Source organism: Phyllobates terribilis, unplaced genomic scaffold, assembly GCF_046119375.1.
Source record: "Phyllobates terribilis strain yellow unplaced genomic scaffold, ASM4611937v1 Scaffold_8__6_contigs__length_399053987, whole genome shotgun sequence".
NCBI lineage: Eukaryota > Metazoa > Chordata > Amphibia > Anura > Dendrobatidae > Phyllobates > Phyllobates terribilis.
Window position 1 is genome coordinate 375,840,581 of NW_027362768.1, and position 23,538 is coordinate 375,864,118.

Sequence of the window (23,538 nt, forward strand, 5' to 3'; positions counted from 1 at the left end):
GACCTGATTGGATCAGGTCCCAGTGATGTTAACCCTTTGCTGTCTTCTATATGCCGCGATCTATAGTGATCGCGGCATATAGAAGACAGCAGGAGGAGAGGGGGTCGTCCACTTACCTCTCCGACGGCCCCCTTATACCTTCCAGGACCTGACGTTGCTATGGCAGCTGGAGGTCACATGACCGCCTCCAGATCTGCCATATATGGTGTCCTGCCTGGCTCAGCCTGCAGCTGAAGCCTGGCAGGACACACTGACTGTGAAACAGTCAGCAAAGATCTCATGTAATGTAATACATGTCTATTACATTACATGAGATCAGTGATCAGAAAAATAAAAATTTAATGTCCCATACAGGGACTAAGTAAAAATGTAAAAAAAAATGTTTTGAAACTGTTAAAAAAAAATAAATAAAATAAATAAAAATAAATAAATAAAATATTAAACCGATAAATCCGTATATTTATGCAAAAATAAAAAAAGTACACATATCTGGTATCGCCGCGTCCGAAACAACCCGAGCTATAAAACGGTCACGCTAATCAACTCCTTCTGTGCACACCGTAATAAAAATAAATAAAAAACGGAGCAAAAAAACTATGCTTTTTCCTCATATTGCCAAACAAAAAGTGGAAAAAAATGCGATCAAAAAGCAAAATGGAAATAAAAATGGTACCGCTGAAAACGTCATCTTTTCCGCAAAAAACAAGCCGCCATACAGCTCCATTAGCCGAAAAATAAAAAAGTTATAGCTCTCAGAATAAAGTAATGCAAAAAAAATATTTTTTCTATAAAATTGTTTTTTTGTGTAAAAGCGCCAAAACATAAAAAAATATACAGTAAGTGTAGTATCGCTGTAAACATACTGACCCGAAGAATGACGCTGCCTGATCACGTTTACCACACGCAGAACGGCATAAAAAAAAAAAACTCAAAAAACAATTCCTGAATTGTTAGTTTTTTTTTAATTTTACCTCCCAAAAAACGGAATAGAAAGCGATCAAAAAATGTCACGTACCCAAAAATGGTACCAATAAAAATGTCAACTCGTCCCGCAAAAAACAAGCCGTCACATGACTCTGTCGGCCGAAATATGGAAAAATTATAGCTCTCAAAATATGGCGATGCAAAAACTAGATTTTGCAAAAAAAGCGTCTTTTAGTGTGTGACAGCAGTCAGTAATAAAAACCCGATATAAATCTAGTATCTCTGTAATCGCACCGACCCGAAGAATAAAGTAATCTCATCACTTATACCGCACGGGTAAAAATAAATAAAACCAATTCTTCACCTGCTACTGATTTGTTTATTATGTCTCCCAATGTGCTCACCACACATCTAGATAAGTTCCCTAAGGGGTCTAGTTTCCAAAATGGTGTCACTTGTGGAGGGTTTCCACTGTTTAGGCACATCAGGGACTCTCCAAATGTGACATGGCGTCCACTAATTATTCATGCAAATTTTACATTCAAAAAGTCAAATGGCGCTCCTTCCCTTCCAAACCCTGCTGTGCGCCCAAACAGTGGTTTGCCTCCACATATGGGGTATCGGCGTGTTCAGGAGAAATTACACAACAAATTTCATGGTGCAATTTATCCTATTACCCTTATGATAATGCAAAATTAGGGGATGAAAAACATTTTTGTGGGAAAATGTGAAAATTTTATTTTTACAGCTCAATATTGTAAACTTCTGTGAAGCACCTGGGGGTTCAAGGTGCTCACCACACATCTAGATAAGTTCCCTAAGGGGTCTAGTTTCCAAAATGGGGTCACTTGTGGGGGGTTTCCACTGTTTAGGCACATCAGGGGCTCCCCAAACACGACATGGCGTCTGCTAATTATTCAAACAAATTTTACATTCAAAAAGTCTAATGGCGCTCCTTCCCTTCCGAACCCTGCCGTGCGCCCAAACAGTGGTTTTCCCTCACATATGGGGTATCAGCGCGCTCAAGAGAAATTGCACAAAAAATTTTGGGGTCCATTTTTTCCTGTTACCCCTGTGAAAATAAAAAAAATTGGGTCAAAAGTAACATTTTTGTGAAAAAGGTTAAATGTTCATTTTTTTTTCTTCCACATTCCAAAAATTCCTGTGAAGCACCTGAAGGGTTAATAAAGTTCTTGAATGTGGTTTTGAGCACCTTGAGGGGTGCAGTTTTTAGAATGGTGTCACTTTTGGGTATATTTTGTCATAAAGACCCCTCAAAGTGACTTCAAATGTGATGTGGTCCCTAAAAAAAAAAAAATGTTTTTGTAAATTTTGTTGGAAAAATGAGAAATCGCTGGTCAACTTTTAACCCTTATAGCTCCCTAACAAAAAAAAATTTTGGTTCCAAAATTGTGCTGATGTAAAGTAGGCATGTGGGAAATGTTATTTATTAACTCTTTTGTGCGACATATCTCTCTGATTTAAGGGCATGAAAATACAAAGTTTGAAAATTGCTACATTTTCGCCAAATTTCCGATTCTTTCACAAATAAACGCAAGTGATATCGAAGAAATTTTACCACTATCATGAAGTACAATATGTCACGAAAAAACAGTCTCAGAATCAGGGGGATCCGTTGAAGCGTTCCAGAGTAATTACTTCATAAAGTGACAGTGGTCAGAATTGGAAAAATTTGGCCCGGTCACGAAGGCAAAAACATGGCGCGAAGTGGTTAATAGTAATTCACAAGCACGGTGACACGACGACCATCACATGTGTTTTTTTGCTGTCTCATTGCAGAGGCCAGGCAGCTTGGTGTTGGTTACTATTCTTTTGCACAGGATGAGCAAACCCGTCGGAAGCAGATGGACACCCTGAATATGCTGCGAGATCAGGTGAGCGGTGGAGCACGGCCCATAAATGACTGCAGTGCAGGAACCTGTGGCTGCAGAAGCTCCAGGATTGTGTGATATCGGAGGCAGGTTGTCTGGAGGGCAGCCCGGTCCTCTATAACACCTTCCCCTGCATTTCTGATGTTCCAGCAGCGATTACTTATAGAACCTTTTTTTTTTTTTTTTTCTTCTAGACTGAGGATCAGAGGGTGAAGCGAGAGAGATTGAAAGCCAAACGTAAGGCGATGCTGGACTCGCGGCTTTCCAAACTGCGGCAGAGGAAAGTGAAGCAGATGAAAGGGGAAGGAACCGAAGCGGAGGCGGCTGCGGGTGAGAATGAACGCCCCAATGCCGCCCAGTGTGGAGCTTAGAATGATAAAACTTTCTGAGACTTTCTTTCCTCACTATTTTTAGGGTCTCTATTTGCTGTAGGCTGTCCGTTACAGTGTATCGGAGCAGTCGCACCACACAGCTTTGTCCGTTGGACATTATGTAGGAGATTTAGAGGGGCTGTCACTGTCTGACCCCCTTTTGTTCAGCTGCAGCAGCAGAAAAACCTTCCTGCATATGGTGGACAATGGTCGTGTGATTTTGAGGGCAACACCGTAGGATATTCCCCACTCACTGCTAAAGCCGAGGCATAGTGAGAGACTGCATTCAGATTGGTGCAGAAAAATCTGCTGTGAGAATTGACTTGCAGGATTTCATTTTGCATCGTAAAGGGGTTGTCTCCAAGTCCTATCTTCAAGAACGCACCCCTTCCCTGGCTCTTGGCTTTCTACTTGCCAGGGCCAGTGCTCTCCTGATGATTGACAGGTCGGACCAATCGTATGGCTGCTCTGCTGGTCCAAACGTGCTCTGATGCTGCTGGCAGAGATAGCTTTATCTCAGCAGCCTCGGCGGAGCGAGGGGAGCCGGCCAGCTTCAGAGCAGCGCTTACAAGTTCCGTATCAAGCTTGTAATCGCTGCGCTTCTTGCCTAGGCAATCGGCCACTACTGATAGACCAGGACTGCCTGCTACCCTGGGCAACGAGCAGTAAACCGTAGCATTAAAAATCCCTTTGTTCTTGAGCACAGAGAGAATTTTTAATTGAAGGTAAATTGCAGAGTTAGTTGTTTCCACAAGCGCTTTGCAAACCCCTTTAATAGTTGAGATTTTGCACTAAAATCTGCAATACAAATGCACAGAAAATACACCACAAACTCCGGGGCAGTAATTCTGCAAACGTAATTGAGGTGTGTTTTTTGGGGGGTTGTTTTTTTTTGTATAAATTGAATTTTGTGGGATATTTTTACGCTGAATGTGAATCCAGCGTCACACAGCGGCCATTTAATAACACGAGCCTGGCACATACTTGCCATGTAAGCGCCATCATGTTACCCCTCCTCACAGTCCATTCCCAGCACTGAGCTCGCCGTGTGTATTCTTAGGTGAAGGGGAGGAAGAAGAAGTGATTGCACCAGAGCCGGCGGTTCCAGTGGAGCCGAAGAAAGTGGAGGTTATCGTCCAGGAGCGGAAGGACACCAGACCCGGAGCTCCGCACGTCCGAGAGTGGGACAGAGGCAAACGTAAGACGTCTGTGCATTAGTGGGATCGGGCCGAGGACCTCATCTACTATAACCTCTGCTCCTTTATTCCAGAGTTCACATTTGGACAATGGTCGAAAGTCCAGGATGACCTCAGAAACGAGCGAGACCCCGATTTCGCTCCTCCATCCTTCTATGCTTCAGATCAGAGGAAATCTGAGAATATTCAGAACAGTAGGTGGAAGCCGGCCGGCCCTAGATACGACGATGAGGAGGAGCCGGGCCCCCACCAGCAGCGGCCCCTGGACGAGAAGAGCTTGGATGACATGCTGTCGTACTATAGGAAGGTGACCTGACAGAACGGCGCCTCTGTGCTGTGACTGGGGGGAAATACAATAAATTATTTACAAAAAAAGAGACTTCTACCATTTACACAAGGAGTCGGACGGACGGTGTGCGCTGCAGCCGGTGCGAGGGCAGGTGCTCACATCCGCATTGGTTGTGAGCGGCATCTGCCAGGGATGCATCCATGATCGACAGCGATCATGCACCAGTCCTGATCATGTCTGTTTTTGCAATTATGGAGGGTCTCCACACCCAGGACCCCTGCAGATAAATTCTTTTGCCACATATCAAAAGTTTGGCAAAGTTCACTTTAACACTCTGTTAATTTCTGCATACAACTGGGACCACTTGTAAACTGCTCTGGAGTAAGGTGGGGGGTTAATTTAGGCTTTGTACCTTTTCTGGGAGGACCCTGCTCATCCTAAGCCTCCTGCTGCAGGAGAATAACCACTATAAAACCGGTACTGTTCAGCCTTTAAGAGGCGGCTTGTGCCTGTAAATGCCATTCAGAGCTCTGGGAAAACTGGGTCATGGCGTCTGTGGCCGGTATACTAGCACTGGCCGACGTTATCACTCCAGGAGTCCTCCGCAGCGCTCACTAATGACATGGCCCCCAGATGACGACTTTCTGTAATAATTTGCCGCTGTTGCATTTTATAGGAAACATTAAATTTTAATTGGCTCTAAATACCAAGTAATTGTGATGTTCCCGTCTCCATCGTCCTCCTGAGCCTTCGCCCACCGTCTCCTGAACCTGCTTTGCCCCCGTCTGCCTGGCCTTTCCGCGGAGACCTTTCCAAGTCTTCCCAGAGGCTCCATTACCCTTTTCCCGGTGATGAACATGCGGATCCGTTGCCTGTCCTCGGCTCATCATTGCTGCCTTTATCCAAATGTTTATACAATCAGTGCAGTTTTACCTGAGCTGAAGCCCATCCATTAGAATGTGTGATTACCCTGAAGAGCTTTCATAGGGCCCCCAGCAGCGATTCAGGGGGGGGGGGGGGATGGGCCCATTCCTCACTCCGATGTCAGAGCCGCATCATCCGCTGCTGACTGCACAGGATCCATAGAGATGAAGGCAAACAAGGGAGGTTATAAAGAGGTCTGGACGGTGATGTATGGTGTGCGCTGCCGGGAGGGGAGTGGGATTCTGCTGTACCGACACTCTGGGGGTCCTACACAATGATTTCCTCTCCCCGAAGGAACAGGAGGCTGGCAAAAAGCTTTACTCAATGCCATGTGTGCACCGCTCAGTGTCTGCAGAAGGGAAAGAGAGACCCCCAAAGCCAAATACAGTGACCCTAAAATATGGCCGGAGAGCATCAATAACTATGCCGGCAATGGTGATGCCATAAATAACCAGTACTCTGTGCAATGAGAGCCACAGTGCCACCGTAACGGAGCCGGACCCGCCGCAGTGCCACCGTAACGGAGCCGGACCCTCCGCAGTTCCACCGTAATGAAGCTAGAAATAGGGCCGCTATAACATTCCCACAATTTCAGAGAGGAACTGGGACAAACCTCACACCAGTGCCACCATAATTGTGCCATCTCTGTTCACCATAATAATAACATCTACTGGTCCGAAGAGCGGCCCGGCGGGAGAGCGGGACAGCAGTGCGGAGTCCTGGGGGTGGGAGCGGCATGTACAGTAGTGTTCAAAATAATAGCAGTGTGTTCAATAGCATGAGTTAAGCACAAGATCTTTGTCCTAGTTGTTATTTCCAGCATTGGGAACATCGCTCACTGTTTTCTAATTCACAACATGAAGAGAAATGTATATAATGTGACTACTTTACAGAAAATAACAAAAAATGAACATTATTTTGTTCTAAAAAATAGCAATGTCTGCATTTGTCTTTACAAACTCACAATATGTCTCTTTTTTGAGGATTTAGCATTCCATTGAATCACTAATATTTAGTTGTTTCCCACAGTTTTTTTTTTAGAACTGCTTCAAATCTATGTTGCATAGAGTCAACCAACTTCTGGCCCCTGTCACTGTTATTCCAGCCCAGGATGCTTTCACTACATCCCACAATTTTTGGGCATTTGTTGGTTTTGCCTCAGAAACTTCATTTTTGATTTCACCCCACAAGTGTTCTATCAGATTAAGGTACGGGGATTGGGCTGGCCACTCCATAATCTCAATTTTGTTGGACTGGAACCAAGATTTTGCTCATTTACTGGTGTGTTTAGGGCCGTTGTGTTGTTGAAACACCCATTTCAATGGCATATCCTCTTCAGCGTAACACGACCTCTTCAGGTATTTTAATATCTGCAAACTGGTCCATGATCCCTGGTATGCGGTAAATAGGTCCGGCACCATAGTAAGAGATACATGCCCATATCATGATGCTTCCACCATGCTTCACTGTCTTCAGGGTGTACTGTGGCTTGTATACAGAGTTTGGGGGTCGTCTGACGAGCTGTCTGCGGCTCTTGGACCCAAAAAGAACAATTTTTTTTACTTTCATCAGTCCACAAAATGTTTCTCCATTTCTCTTTGGGGCCAGTTGATGTGTTATTTGGCAAATTGTATCCGCTTCAGTACATGTCTTTTTTTTTTTTTTTTTTTTTTTTTTTTTTAACAGTGGGACTTTTCAGGGACTTCTTGGTAAGAGATTAGCTTCACACAGGCGTCTTCTAACTGTCACAGGTGACTTGAGACTGTCTTTGCTCATCCTGAAGTTGATCATTGGCTGAGCCTTTGCCATTCTGGCTATTCTTCCATCCATTCGGATGGTAGTCTTCCGTTCTCTTCCACGTCTCTCTGGTTTTGCTTTAAGCATTGGAGATCATTTTAGCTGAACAGCCCATCATTGTCTGCACTTCTTTATAAGTTTTACCCTCTCCAATCAACTTTTTAATCAAAGTACACTGTTCTTCTGAACAATGTCTGGAACAACCCATATTTCTCAGGCTTTCAAGGAGAAATGCATGTACAACATGTGCTGGCTTCACCCTTAAATAAGGGCCACCTGAGTCACACCTGTTTGTTCACAGAATGATTGACCTCCACACTGCTATTATATTGAACACTCCCCCGTACAATTAATTATTCACAGACTCAGAAACCTGCAGATCATGAATGTGGAGTCTGGTGGTTTTCTTAGAGTCTACTGCACCGACTGGTAAATTGTGTGACATGTGGTGATAGAATTTATACCAAAAACAGCGATTAACCCTTTTACAGCCCAGGACGTACTAATACGTACCTGCGCCCTGGGACTTAAGAGCCAGGTATCTATTAGCACGCCCGCACACAGGCTGTGCGGGTGCCATCGCCGCCGGGTGTCAGCTATGTGCAAGGAGCGGTCCTGCACCGATCTCGGCACATTAACCCCCATAATGCTTAGATCGAAGGGGAAGGTGATCGCGATACTCACCTCTCCTGCCGACGTCCAACGCTGTCTGCCGCGGCTTCCCGGATGTTGCCAAGACAACCCGATGTCGTCATGACAACATCTGGGTCACCAGACAGCAGGAAGATATTTTGGTCATGCGCAGTGCATGACCAAAGTATCTTCTGCATCTGCAGCGCTGACAGCCTGCATAGTACAGGGATGGTGCTCCATCCCTATGCTATACAGGCGATCAGAGTTAAAAAAAAAAAAAAGTGAAAGTCCCATAGTGGGACAAAGTATAAAAGTCAAAAAAGTGTTAGAAAATGAAAAAAAATTGTAAAAATCTAAAAATAAAATAATCCACCAAAAATAAAAATATAATGTACCAATCAATAAATATTATTATGAAAAAAAACAACAAAACAATAAAAGTACATATTTGGTATCGCCGCGTCCAGAACGACCTGACCTATAAAACTGTCCCAATAGTTAAGTCTTTTAGTGAACACAGTAAAAAACATTAAATAAAAAACGAAGCAAAAAACAATGCTTTATCATCATACCGCCAAACAAAAAATGGAATAACACGCGATCAAAAAGACGAATATAAATAAAAATGCTACCGCTGAAAACGTCATCTTGTCCTGCAAAAAACAAGCCGCCATACAGCTCCATCATCCGAAAAATCAAAAAGTTATAGCTCTCAGAATAAAGTGATGCAAAAAAAATTATTTTTTTCTATAAAATAAGCTTTTATTGTGTAAAAGCGCCAAAACATAAAAAAAGATATAAATGTGGTACCGCTGTAAACGTACTGACCCGAAGAATACAGCTGCCTTATCAATTTTACCACACGCGGAACAGTATAAAAATGAAAAAAAAAAACAATTCCTGAATTGTTGGTTTTTGTTTATTCTGCCTCCCAAAATTCGGAATAGAAAGTGATCAAAAAATATCACGTGCCTGAAAATGGCACCAATAAAAACGTCAACTCATCCCGCAAAAAACAAGCCGTCACATGACTCTGTCGGCCAAAATCTGGAAAAATTATAGCTCTCAAAATATGGCGATGCAAAAACTAGATTTTTCAAAAAAATGCGTGTTTTTCCCCCACGTATGGGGTATCGGCTTACTCAGGAGGGATTGCACAACAAGTTGCATGGTGCAATTTCTCCTGTTACCCTTATGAAAATGCATTAGTGGGGGCTGAAAAAAACATTTTTGTGGGAAAAATGTGAAAATGTTATTTTCACGGCTCCATGTTATAAACTTCTGTGAAGCACCTGGGGGTTCAAGGTGCTCACCACACATCTAGATAAGTTCCCTGTGGGGTCTAGTTTCCAAAATGGTGTCACTTGTGGGGGGTTTCCACTGTTTAGGCACATCAGGGACTCTCCAAACGCAACATGGCGTCCGCTAATTATTCAAGCAAATTTTACATTCAAAAAGTCTAATGGCGCTCCTTCCCTTCCGAGCCCTGCCGTGCGCCCAAACAGTGGTTTTTCCCCACATATGGGGTATCTGTGTGCTCAGGGGAAATTGCACAACAAATTTTGGGGTCCATTTTTTTCCTGTTACCCCTGCGAAAATAAAAAAAAAAATGGGTCTAAAGTAACATTTTTTTGTGAAAAAAGTTAATGTTCATTTTTTTTTTCTTCCACATTCCAAAAATTCCTGTGAAGCACCTAAAGGGTTAATAAAGTTCTTGAATGTGGTTTTGAGCACCTTGAGGGGTGCAGTGTTTAGAATGGTGTCACTTTTGGGTATTTTCTGTCATAAAGACCCCTCATAGTGACTTCAATGGTGATGTGGTCCCTAAAAAAAACGCCGGAGAGTATTCAGCTGCTTCCAGGGCAAGTTAGTGGTGGTCCCATCCGGCGTCGCTCCGTAGGTCGGTGGGTACGGGCTCAGAGGTTGGGGTTTGCTGTGTGTTGTTTTGAAGGTTCGTCATCATCTTGCGTCGCCCGTCTCTGGATTTAGGGCAGTGTGTGAATTACCTGTTATTAATCCTGCAGAGTATCGCGCCCAATCTATGCTGCAGATTTACCTTTTTATGACGCGTGGTGTGAAATCCCGCAGTGGAGATTCTTTGCTGGTTTCTCTGTGGGGAGTAGTACCTGTGGCCGGCTGTGACAATAATGGGAGTATTATCATTATCAGCCGATGTATCTTTGCTGTAGAAGATGTGCGGTTTCCTGATGGGGAAAATGCAATTTCTTGAGCCGGTAAACTAAATAAACCAAAGTAATAGAGAAGGTTTTTACATTTTACCTTTTTGCCCCTAATAATGTCACACGAACCCTAATTTTGAGCTTCATTCTTATAAAAAAAAAGTTTTTTTATATTTAATTTGATCTGCAGCAATTGAAAATCCTAAATAAACAGTATGCCTTTAATAGTGTGCGATCTTGCGTCGGCCACCAGGAGGCGTCAGTGCTCCATACTGATCCTCATAACTGAAGGTTTCATTCTCTCCAATGTTACTGCAGGGGATCAACATCTGGATAATACAGAGTGGTCCTAAATTGGGGGCACTCTTCTTTATTACCCCACATTTATTTACTTTATTTATTTTACTCATATAGCGCCATTTAATTCCACAGCTCTTTACATTTACATTATCGGCTCTGTCCCCATCGGAGCTCACAATATGAATTCCCTATCAGTATGTCTTTGGAGTGTGGGAGGAAACCGGAGAACCCAGAGGAAACCCACACAAACACGGGGAGAACATACAAACTCCTTGCAGATGTTGTCCTTGGTGGGATTTGAACCCAGGACCCCAGCGCTGCAAGGCTGCAGTGCTAACCACTGAGCCATCGTGCTGCCCATACACATTGCGTTGAATGCCACCATGACGCGCTCTTGTTTTCTGCTCCCTATTTGTACGTGTTGTGCCGTGATATCTGGGTCTGACCCCACCACCCCGGATACAGCAGAGACCCCGATCTGGCCATGACCCGCGCTCCTCTCCTTCATTTTCCTGTTTTTCTCGCCTCCTACTTATTTACGATGCGACAGAGATAAAGGAAGGAAACCTTTTGGGGTTAAACGTCCACCATCTGGGTCTGCAGTGAGTCCGAGCTGAGCAGCGGCTCATTCCCTATGGACAATGCAGGAGAACAATACAAAACAGCAGGATAAATACATTATGTGGTCTTTTCCCAACGTCAGGAATTTTGCAAAAACACTGAAAAAAAAAGTTTAATGGGAATTTGCATCCGAATCTGAAGATCGTGTACATGAGAACGTGGGGGGGGGGGGCACAGCCTTTTCTGGTCCGAGGGTGTCAATCTTAACGGCCGTAGGAAAACTTTGAGGGACGTATGGAAAGTGATTGGTTAATAGCGGTTGCTTGCACTTACCATTCCGTCTATATCCTCCATTGTGCTGATATTTCGGCCCCGCCAGTGCACCATTGGCACTGATTGTCCCTGCTCCCGTTAGTGCACCGACCGTCCCTGCTCCCGCCAGTGCACAGTAGCACCGACCGTCCCTGCTCCCGCCAGTGCACCATCAGCACTGACCGTCCCTGCTCCCGCCAGTGCACCATCAGCACTGACCGTCCCTGCTCCCGCCAGTGCACCGTCTGCACCGACCGTCCCTGCTCACGCCAGTGCACCGTCTGCACCGACCTTCTCTGCTCCTGTCGGTGCACAGTAGCACCGACCGTCCCTGCTCCCACCAGTGCACCATCTGCACTGACTGTCCCTGCTCACGCCGGTGCACCATCGGCACCGACCTTCTCTGCTCCCGCCAGTGTACCGTCTGCACCGACCGTCCCTGCTCACGCCAGTACACCATCGGCACCGACCTTCTCTGCTCCTGTCGGTGCATAGTAGCATCGACCATCCCTGCTCCCGCCAGTGCACCATCTGCACTGACTGTCCCTGCTCACGCCGGTGCACCATCGGCACCGACCTTCTCTGCTCCCGCCAGTGTACCGTCAGCACCGGCCGTCCATGCTCCCAGCCATGCACCATCAGCACCGACCGTCGCTGCTCACGCCAGTGCACCGTCGGCACCGACCGTCCCTGCTCACGCCAGTGCACCGTCGGCACTGACCGTCCCTGCTCCCGCCAGTGCACCGTCTGCACCGACCGTCCCTGCTCACGCCAGTGCACCATCGGCACCGACCTTCTCTGCTCCCGTCGGTGCACAGTAGCACCGACCGTCCCTGCTCCCGCCGGTGCACCATCTGCACTGACTGTCCCTGCTCACGCCGGTGCACCATCGGCACCGACCTTCTCTGCTCCCGCCAGTGTACCGTCGGCACCGGCCGTCCATTCTCCCAGCCATGCACCATCAGCACCGACCGTCCCTGCTCACGCCAGTGCACCGTCGGCACCGACCGTCCATGCTCCCAGCCATGCACCATCAGCACCGACTGTCCCTGCTCACGCCAGTGCACCGTCGGCACCGACCGTCCCTGCTCACGCCAGTGCACCGTCGGCACCGACCTTCTCTGCTCCCGTCAGTGCACAGTAGCACCGACCGTCCCTGCTTTCGCCAGTGCATGCAACATATGGCATTATGGGCCGTGGTGTAACTTGTAGCCTATGGGCCTTATTGCAAAAGTTCCAATAGGGCCCCCAATTATTGCAAGTCTTTAATAGTACTTGTCTTTACATATAGGCGAAAGGGACTTGTGAGTCCCCTAGGCTCCAGGGCCCGGGTGCGATTACAACCCCTGACCTGATTGCTGGCCATGCATGGTCTCCGGACCGCTGGCTGTGCACCCACCTGTTTCTGACAGTCCCCAGACCTCTCTCATAGTACAGGTTGAATATTAAGTCGTCCCCAATTCAGTTTTTTCGGGAGATAAGCACATTGCACAGGAGTTTACATCTCCAAAAGTTTTGTAACTTTTCCATATCCTTTGTGTTTCAGTTCCTCATCATTTTCAAGATCTCTGCTTCTTGTTTACATGCACAGAAGGAAAATCTGCACTTGCCTGTTATCTCACTGCTGGGGGGATTCTTAGAGATGTATTGGTATAAAGGAAAAAAAAGTCCTGTGTGAGGTGAACACTGCTGCAATGTATCAGTGCAGTTATCAAATGTATCTGAGGATACGACTGTAGCGAAGCCTCATTATTAAACTATCCATCATGGGTATCGTATGATCCTTTGACCGGAAAGTAGCCATTGTGATCGCTTGTGCGATTGAACCGGTCCGATATTACAGTAATCCACCCAGCACACGGGGAGGTGATGGGCGTTCAGGGCCGGACTGGTCAGGACCTGGGTAAGGTTGGAGGATTCGCTGACACATTGATACGACAGTTATTATCCGGATTGGCTGCTCCCCTCTGCAGAATCCACAGGGTTAAATATCGTTCTACACCTCCGTCCTGGAGACTCCGGTAGACACTTAATGAATATTAATCTGTATGGCATTCTCCGCAAGATCGTTAATCACCGGCATCTAATCTTCAAAGTGGATTCTGCTCAGTGCACTAATTAATACCCTCTAATTATAGAGACGCCAGGATTTTTTTTTATTTAAACATTTTTAAGAGTGGAATTGATTGTTCCTGACAATAAGTGAACAAAGATGGAACAAGCCGGGGTGTCAGGAGCCGAGTATGGATGAAAACGCCAATAATGGTGACCGATGCCGCCTCGGTCAGGGTGAGAAGGGAACCAGTCAATAGGGAGGGATGTGAGGACTGTCCCTCGAAATAAGTCCAAACCAATACAGTTACCCAAAAACTACAGCTCTGAATGCAAAAAGCTGAAAGACCGAGACCACCGCTAATAGCTGCCAGTACCAACAGAATAGTGAGTGCAGCTCTGGAGTATAATACAAGACGTAACTCAGGATCAGTAATGTAATGTATGTACACAGTGACTGCACCAGCAGAATAGTGAGCGCAGCTCTGGAGTATAATACTGGAGGTAACTCAGGATCAGTACAGGATCAGTAATGTATGTACGCAGTGAGTGCAGCTCTGGAGTATAATACAGGATGTAACTCAGGATCAGTAATGTAATGTATGTACACAGTGACTGCACCAGCAGAATAGTGAGCGCAGCTCTGGAGTATAATACTGGAGGTAACTCAGGATCAGTACAGGATCAGTAATGTATGTACGCAGTGAGTGCAGCTCTGGAGTATAATACAGGATGTAACTCAGGATCAGTAATGTAATGTATGTACACAGTGACTGCACCAGCAGAATAGTGAGTGCAGCTCTGGAGTATAATACAGGCTGTAACTCAGGATGAGTAATGTAATGTATGTACACAGTGACTGCACCAGCAGAATAGTGAGTGCAGCTCTGGAGTATAATACAGGATGTAACTCAGGATCAGTAATGTAATGTATGTACACAGTGACTGCACCAGCAGAATAGTGAGTGCAGCTCTGGGGTATAATACAGGAGGTAACTCAGGATGAGTAATGTAATGTATGTACACAGTGACTGCACCAGCAGAATAGTGAGTGCAGCTCTGGAGTATAATACAGGATGTAACTCAGGATCAGTAATGTAATGTATGTACACAGTGACTGCACCAGCAGAATAGTGAGTGCAGCTCTGGAGTATAATACAGGATGTAACTCAGGATCAGTAATGTATGTACACAGTGACTGCACCAGCAGAATAGTGAGTGCAGCTCTGGAGTATAATACAGGCTGTAACTCAGGATCTTGTGTCAGCTGCAGAGTTGTTAATGTCTCTTTGACAAGTTTCTCCATTCAGCGTCTTTTCGGATTTTTGTGCATCTGCAGAATCTATTCCAATAAATTAGCGGCTTTTCCTTGTGAGTCTCACATCCCCAGACTGTATTATGTCTCCGGTTCTCTGTCCTGACACCTCATGATGAATAATGGGGCTGCAGCGCCGGTTCATGTGTATAATGGTGATGGATTATGGGGAGATAGCCGGAGCGCGACCCAAAGCTGCGAACATCGGACGCCCTAGAATACGGCGCATTACTGCGAATACGAGAACAAGTCAGGGAGCAAAAGAGTGAGAGCGCTAATTACAGACTGCAAGATAATGAATCGGCCTAACAAAGCAATTAATCAGCGGCCCCTCCCCCACCCCAAGGAGAACAATAGGGACCAAAGCTCTGGTGATAATTGACTTGGAGTTAATTAATAAAGAAATTGGGAGTACCTGACAAGCCGGGCAGTGATGAGGAGGACACATTGCAGGTGGCAGAGACCGAACTGCAGCGACTGAGCAAAGGGCTGAGGATCTTACACTGCACCACTGCTGCGGAACTACAACTCTCAGCATTTACTGGCGTCAAGAAGAATAAGCGCAGCTGCTTGGGAACCGGATGTGCTTAATCCTAAAAGCTCTGTAACTTTCTATCTTTATGTATCAATTTCTTGCCATTTTTAAAATCTCTTCTTGCTCTGATTAGAGGTGGAAGGGAAGTGATGAGGAGTGTGAAGAAGCGTCATTACGGCCCATGCAAAAGAGCCTGCTATTATAAGAGCAGACACTAGGGGGCAGATTGAGTTTTCATGAAGACGATCATATTTATATTGAGGACTAATAGAATGACCGACTGTTTCTCTAATGATTTTTACTAGAATATTTCAGGAATATTCACGTCCCAAACACAAGGTCAATGTCCCCTTACTGTAATTCCAGGCAATCTCTACATTCTCTATTTCATCTCCCTACCCCAATATAATAGTGAACAACGGACACAGCAATGTATACACTTATTGGAAAGCGTTATAAGATCACACAGGAATACGGAGTATCGTTCCAGGTGACTCATATTTTTTATAATCGTAATATTAATAAGGTCCTATAAGTCTATTTTTTTTATGGTTCTTTTTAGGTCCAACATTTTGTTCTGATAAATCTCATACTGGGAAGAGCTTACCATGTAATGTACTGTTGAATTCAATGTATATACGCTATATACACTATCCCTGTATACAGGGAGCTCCCCCTAGTGGTGTCTGCAGACAGTATCTTATCCTGTATCTCTGTATACAGGGAGCTCCCCCTAGTGGTGGCTGCAGACAGAACCTTATCATGCATCTCTGTATACAGGGAGCTCCCCCTAGTGGTGGCTGCAGACAGGATCTTATCATGTATCTCTGTATACAGGGAGCTCCCCCTAGTGGTGGCTGCAGACAGGATCTTATCATGTATCTCTGTATACAGGGAGCTCCCCCTAGTGGTGGCTGCAGACAGGATCTTATCATGTATCTCTGTATACAGTGGGCTCCCCCTAGTGGTGACTGCAGACAGAATCTTATCCTGTATCTCTGTATACAGGGAGCTCCCTCTAGTGGTGGCTGCAGACAGGATCTTATCATGTATCTCTGTATACAGGGAGCTCCCCCTAGTGGTGGCTGTAGACAGGATGTTATCATGTATCTCTGTATACAGGGAGCTCCCCCTAGTGGTGGCTGCAGACAGAATCTTATCATGTATCTCTGTATACAAGGAGCTCCCCCTAGTGGTCGCTGCAGACAGGATCTTATCCTGTATCTCTGTATACAGGGAGCTCCCCCTAGTGGTGGCTGCAGACAGAATCTTATCCTGTATCTCTGTATACAGGGAGGTCTCCCTAGTGGTGACTGCAGACAGAATCTTATCCTGTATCTCTGTATACAGGGAGCTCCCCCTAGTGGTGACTGCAGACAGGATCTTATCATGTATCTCTGTATACAGGGAGCTCCCCCTAGTGGTGACTGCAGACAGAATCTTATCCTGTATCTCTGTATACAGGGAGCTCCCCCTAGTGGTGACTGCAGACAGAATCTTATCATGTATCTCTGTATATAGGGAGCTCCCCCTAGTGGTGGCTGGAGACAGGATCTTATCCTGTATTTCTGTATACAGGGAGCTCCCCCTAGTGGTGGCTGCAGACAGTAGCTTATCATGTATCTCTGTATAGAGGGAGCTCCCCCTAGTGGTGGCTGCAGACAGGATCTTATCATGTATCTCTGTATACAGGGAGCTCCCCTTAGTGGTGGCTGCAGACAGAACCTTATCATGCATCTCTGTATACAGGGAGCTCCCCCTAGTGGTGGCTGCAGACAGAACCTTATCATGTATCTCTGTATACAAGGAGCTCCCCCTAGTGGAGGCTGCAGACAGGATCTTATCATGTATCTCTGTATACAGGGAGCTCCCCCTAGTGGTGGCTGCAGACAGAACCTTATCATGTATCTCTGTATACAGGGAGCTCCCCCTAGTGGTGGCTGCAGACAGGATCTTATCATGTATCTCTGTATACAGGGAGCTCCCCCTAGTGGTGACTGCAGACAGAATCTTATCATGTATCTCTGTATACAGGGAGCTCCCCCTAGAGGTGGCTGCAAGCGGACAGCATTTTTTCATCTTTATCTATGACAATGCAGGGTTTTTAGAGCTCTAAGTGGGAAAAATGTAGCTTTATGCCATATAAAGATATATTAAAAAAGGAAACACAGAATTTTGTACCTCTTTTAATTGAAACATGGTGATAAAATATTCCAATCCTGTCTTAGCAGAAACCTGTTTGATAGTCTGGCACACACTGTCCGCAGTGTCTGTGTGACCGGGGCTGCAGCAGCATTTACTGCAATCACTCCAGAATGACTCGGCGGTCGGTGAAGTTAATGCTCGTCGGGTAAGAAAGATTTGGGACTGTATAAATCAGTTTATTCCAAGCTTCCAATAATCTGGCTCTCTGCTGGTCCTAAACAGGTCGGATTATCAGAATTTTCCTCTATTTTTCTGGGGCTGAGATGTATTAATCGAGAGGACTTGAGCCATGCATAAAACATGAAGCAGAACGATCCTGAGATCTATGTGCTAATTACCTTCCTCAAAAATAACAGCGTTTATTTGCAAATTCGACACAAAGGCGAGATTCAGTTTTCAAATATTAACGAGAATTTCCAGTTCCTTGTGCTAAAAATATAAAGAATCATTTATCACCTGTTTTTATTGCTGCTTCCCCTCCCCCTCCTCCTCCGATAATATAAAAGTGACCTAAACAGCAAAGAGGAAGACATCAGCTTGTATGTGCCACCTAGTACGTGCTGAAGACCCCGACCCGAAGACATGGGGGGGCATAGACATTACTGCTATAAAGGCATCTCTCGCTATGATGTATCCTGCACATTGCAACATCCAATAGAACCTGATTTCCAGACTGATACATTGTAACAAAACTGCAATAGAAATTCGAGTCTCTGCTGCGGACAAGTTTGGTGATGTTTTTAGTAAATCGCAGCCATAGTTTTATAGTCCCGGACAGACGACTTTTGGGTTTTGCTTTGGTTCTGTACAGAATTTCCCTCCAGACTGATACATTGTAACAAAACCACAAGAGAAATTCGAGTCTCTGCTGCGGACAAGTTTGGTGATGTTTTTAGTAAATCGCAGCCATAGTTTTATAGTCCCGGACAGACGACTTTTGGGTTTTGCTTTGGTTCTGTACAGAATTTCCCTTCAGACTGATACATTTTACCTGCACTGACACATTGTAGCAAACTATCAGCAGCAGAGAGAGATGATTGCTCATAGGGTTCTGATTGTCTGGACTGGATACAATTACGCTCTCAGCTTTATAAGACGTTTCCATCCTCTGGACTTAATGGTTGTTGCTCGTCAGTGACAGAAGCAGAGATCTTGGATGGTCAAGAACTGAAAGGCAATATCCTAGAAAATGCAGAACATTGTCTACAGAAGACTAGATTATGGTCTCCCGCCTGTGGCGGCGCAGCATTGCAGAACTACAGCTCCCAGCATACTAATCAGCATGCTGGGAGTTGTAGTTATGCAACCGCTGCAGCGCTAAACCATGGACCCCACCAATATAATTTAGGAAGTTTTTGACAATCTGATATAAGTTACATGAGAAGCCGGGATGTAATGTTGGGCGTCTCCTCCGCTGGACGGACGGTTATGGAGAATTATCTCTCGCTGATTTTATTGCTGCCCTGTCTAATAATAACAGGAGCACAAAGCAGAATTATCGCCCCCCCCCCTCCCCTCCTGCAGCTTCATCTAATGGAAGTTTTACGACTGTACGAGGATTTCTCGCACATCGCACTCCGCTACTTCAATAACCATCCGCTGAGCCTGGGGATCGAGGGAAGAGCAAATAAATCCAGGGTTTTATTCCAAGCTTCACTTCCTTCTGATTCTCTGGGGGTGAATTGGGGAGAGGAGCGTTAACGCTGCCAGAGCCGGATACTCCGCTGCTCCATAGAATGGGCTTTGGTTACGCTACCTGCAAATCCTTAAAGGGAAAGTACAGAGCGGAAGCCTCCTTCACTTAACATCTGGGCCTCAGAAAGACAGTGACCTGCACAGACTGGGCTCAGACATTGTAAAGATGATATAATCGCTGTATAATAAAATTTACAAAATTGTGGTTTTTTTGCCTTTTGTAAGATCTCTGCTTGCTGCATGTGAATTGGCACATTACTGTATAACGTCAAAAGCTAAAAAACCCATTCTGGCCTAGACCTGCTCGCACAACTGCAATTTATCATCATGGGCTATAAACAGGATAGGAGGGCAAGTCTTTCTGCTCGATTCTAGGTAGATGGCTTTTACCCACCCCAGTAACACTTCAAACACTGTAACGTACCCTCAGCTGTGAACGAGACTTGGTCTGTAATTGTGCACGTTTATATACATTGGCATCAAGCAGAGTTCTTAAAAGAAGGGAAGAAATTAGACTTTGCATTATTTCTGGCCCAGGTTAAGTAAAGTTTTATATTCTATAATGGAAAGTTCTGTAACTTTCTAAAGACTTGTAGGATGTCACTAAACTGCGGCTCTGGAGGAATCTGGTGCATCTTACTGCAGATGGGGTACAAAGCACAGTCTTCATAGATTCCCTCTCCCCCACCTTATAAGTCAATCCTTTCCCTTTACAAAACCTCTACTCCATCACCTGAAAGTCCTCAGATCTGAAGACTTGTTACAATTGCATCCAGTCTAGACAATCCTCTGTGAACACAAGAGCAAGCATCTCCTCCATGTCTTGATCATTTGTTACATTGTATCAGTGCCACTAAAAATGTATCAGTCTGGAGTCCAGGCCATTTATCTCACAGAGGATTGTCTATAGACTGGATACAAATGTAACAAACCCTCAGCTGTGAGAATCATAAGATCTCCCATTCTTCATTGCTTTTTCTCCAGTAATTTGCTCCTTTTTAATTGCTTTAGTTTTGGCACCTTAGTCTTTCTATAAGATTTGCACTATTTTTATAAGTTGTCTTTCATTTTTAAGTCTTTTTTTTATTTTTCCTCGACAACTTTGCTTATTCTGATGTTTTAAACACATTTATGAAATGCAACTTTTGCCAAATGTCACTTTTTTTTGGTGACTGTCACCCCAGTCACTGCCTGGAGTATGGCGTCTGGCGGAGTTTTTAATTTGATGCATTTTTATACAATTCTGTGATTTTTTTTTTTAAAGACAACAAGGTGTAAGAAAGTAGTAAAAAAGGTGTAAAAAAAAAAAAAAATAGTTAAAGACAAAAATAAAGATAATATTTGATTTGGCACCAAATTCATGCATGACGTGCATCATTTTGAAGAATTTGGTGCTAAAAATGAAATCTACCGCAAGACAAAAAAAAAAAAAAAAGGTGACTCCAATAAACCACAAATTAAGAATCGGGGCCGTGGTCTTTGCAGGTTTTCCCTTTTGCACAGCACATAGGCACCGCATCGGCCATTATACAGGACATCCCCTTCACCAGCGATGTCCTTTGTGATAACCCCGTCCGGGCCTCGACCTGAAGCTCTTGGTTATTGACGGATCTGTCTGGGCTGTGGCTTCTCCTTTCTCTGGATCTTCCTGCCCTCGATAAGAAATGAGATCTGGGTTCTTGTTTCTTTCAGATAAATGTGGACGATGCGGCGGATCAATGGCAGATGCCGCACACAAAGCCGTCAGCTCCGGCTCTGACCTTCCCCAGAAAGCTGTAGCATCAGATAATCGAGATTGTTAATAAAGTCCCTTTATTGGCAGATCCGTATCACGACCCGGGAGAAAACGCCAAAGTAGAGCTGTACTGGCGGAAGAGGGCTATGCTACCCCCAACCCCATCCACAAACCCAGATAGGTTGAAATTCTACAGCTAAAGAAAATATGCCATTCAGGAATATAGGAAAGCTGAGTGATGAGCAGAACAGACCACCTGGTGTTCGACCAGTTTACCCCCCCCAAAAAACAGATATAGCCAAAAGGAATGGAGTCTTTTCACTTGCAGTACCACTTTTCACCACTGCTTGCAACAAAATAATCGCATAGACTCCAGTGCAACAGCGCCCCCAGATGTGGTCTGGTCTAATGATCAGGAGTTGTTTGTGTGTGTATATGTAATATATTCTGTGCTACAATGCAAAATCTGAAAAGCCCTCAACCATCACTTACCATTTAGATTACTGAGGTGCTTACATGGGACTGCAAAGTGTGGCAAACTGGGCAACTGTCTAGGGTTCTTGTTTCCTGGAGGTTCCTCTGAAGACTACATCCCATTGGCAGACTTTAAATTTGGATCTTTTAGGTTGAAGAAGAGCATAACAAGCAATCCCTCCCAAGCCCTTGACTACCAGAGACTTAACCATTAACTTCACTACTTAGGCATTGTATGGCAGTATTATTTTCTGCAAGTATATGGTGGTGTTATTTAGATACCTAATTAATTTATTATTTGAGCATTATATGGTAGTATTATTTTACACACACTAGTGGCAAGTATATAGGAGTGTTTTCTGTGGACTATATGGCAGTAGTATTTCTACACTGTAAGTAGTTATTCATGCAGTGTATCAATGTATTATTTGGGCATTAAAGGCAGTATTATGTGTCGGGTATATAGCATTTATTTGGATAACTGATCATGTTATATATACATTGTATCGCAGTATTATTTTCACATCTTTTGGAAGTTTTATTTGACCAGTAAAGAGCAGTGTTTATGGCAAATATGTGGGAATGTGGGCAATATATAGAAGTACTATTAGGGGCTACTATTTAGTCATTGTATGGCGGTATTATTTTACTTTCAATTTCTGTTTTATTTGGACATTAAATAGTATTTGTAGTAAGTTAATGGGAATGTTATATGGGCACTACATGGCAGTATTATTTGGATACTGTTTAGGCAATGTAAATATAGTATCATTTGTGCATTCTACGGCAGTATTATTTGTGTATCTTTTTAAGTTAATATTCAATTAATGTACTGTTATTACTTAATAGCAGTTTTATTTTGCTTTCGAAGGCATTATTGACTGTAGTACGTGGCAGTATTATTTATATTGGTATGAGGTTAGTTATTATTGGCGGTATTATTTGACATTTTCTAGAAGTATTCTAAAATATTGGTAAAAGGTCATATGTATCTTTTGATAATATATATGCATCTTATGACTTTAAATTGTCTGGAAAATGACCGTCTCCAGCCGCAGAGCGACCTGAGAGCCCCCCGTCCCCTCCTCACGTCTCCTCCTCCTGTAAAGATGAATAGGAACTGTATGCAGTCTACAATTAATTGGGCTGTTTCCAAATGAAATAAGCCAAGTTAGAATTAATCTTGTTTTCATTATGTTTTTAATGGAGCTACAATTATTGGAGTGCCTTCCAGATTTATGTTTTGACATTAGAGTAATTGGCTCGCGTTCTTAATTTTCATAATGGAATAAGCCCCACCGCTTTATGTTGTTTGTCTCGGAGACAGGGAGAAATATTCATTAACCTCAGATACTACCAATTTGGGCAAAGCTGCAAGAAAAGTTCTGTTAGAATAGTGGACGACTCTGAAAGAGGATTATTCTACATCCTACTGGTAAAACAAAAGCCCGGCCTGTACTTCCTAGGGAGCATGCACACAGCAATATTTTACAGTGTATATTTGGGGCGCAATGTCCAGTCCGACCCCATTTTTTTTTTTACTTCAACTTACATCTTGTATTTAACTCCAGAGCTGCGTTCACTGTTGTACTGGAGCAGTCACTATGTACATACATTACATTACTGATCCTGAGTTACATCCTGTATTATACTCCAGAGCTGCACTCACTATTCTGCTGGTGCAGTCACTATGTACATACATTACATTACTGATCCTGAGTTACATCCTGTATTATACTCCAGAGCTGCACTCACTATTCTGCTGGTGCAGTCACTGTGTACATACATTACATTACTGATCCTGAGTTACATCCTGTATTATACTCCAGAGCTGCACTCACTATTCTGCTGGTGCAGTCACTGTGTACATACATTACATTACTGATCCTGAGTTACATCCTGTATTATACTCCAGAGCTGCACTCACTATTCTGCTGGTGCAGTCACTATGTACATACATTACATTACTTATCCTCTACTGATCCTGAGTTACATCCTGTATTATACTCCAGAGCTGCACTCACTATTCTGCTGGTGCAGTCACTGTGTACATACATTACATTACTGATCCTGTACTGATCCTGAGTTACATCCTGTATTATACTCCAGAGCTGCACTCACTATTCTGCTGGTGCAGTCACTGTGTAC

The 23,538-nt window shown here is 44.4% G+C and overlaps 1 protein-coding gene across 1 annotated transcript in view; it reads left to right on the forward strand.

Annotated features, from left to right (window-relative positions):
- CCDC174 (coiled-coil domain containing 174) overlaps positions 1 to 5,376 on the forward strand; it is a 28,699-nt gene extending 23,323 nt beyond the window's left edge. Inside the window, exons 8-11 of the mRNA XM_073644984.1 lie at positions 2,725 to 2,819; positions 3,011 to 3,146; positions 4,248 to 4,385; positions 4,458 to 5,376. Coding sequence (XP_073501085.1) covers positions 2,725 to 2,819; positions 3,011 to 3,146; positions 4,248 to 4,385; positions 4,458 to 4,699 — 611 coding nt within the window. The 3' untranslated portion in view covers positions 4,700 to 5,376. The remainder of the gene's footprint in view (positions 1 to 2,724; positions 2,820 to 3,010; positions 3,147 to 4,247; positions 4,386 to 4,457) is intronic.
- Positions 5,377 to 23,538: the final 18,162 nt, after the last annotated feature.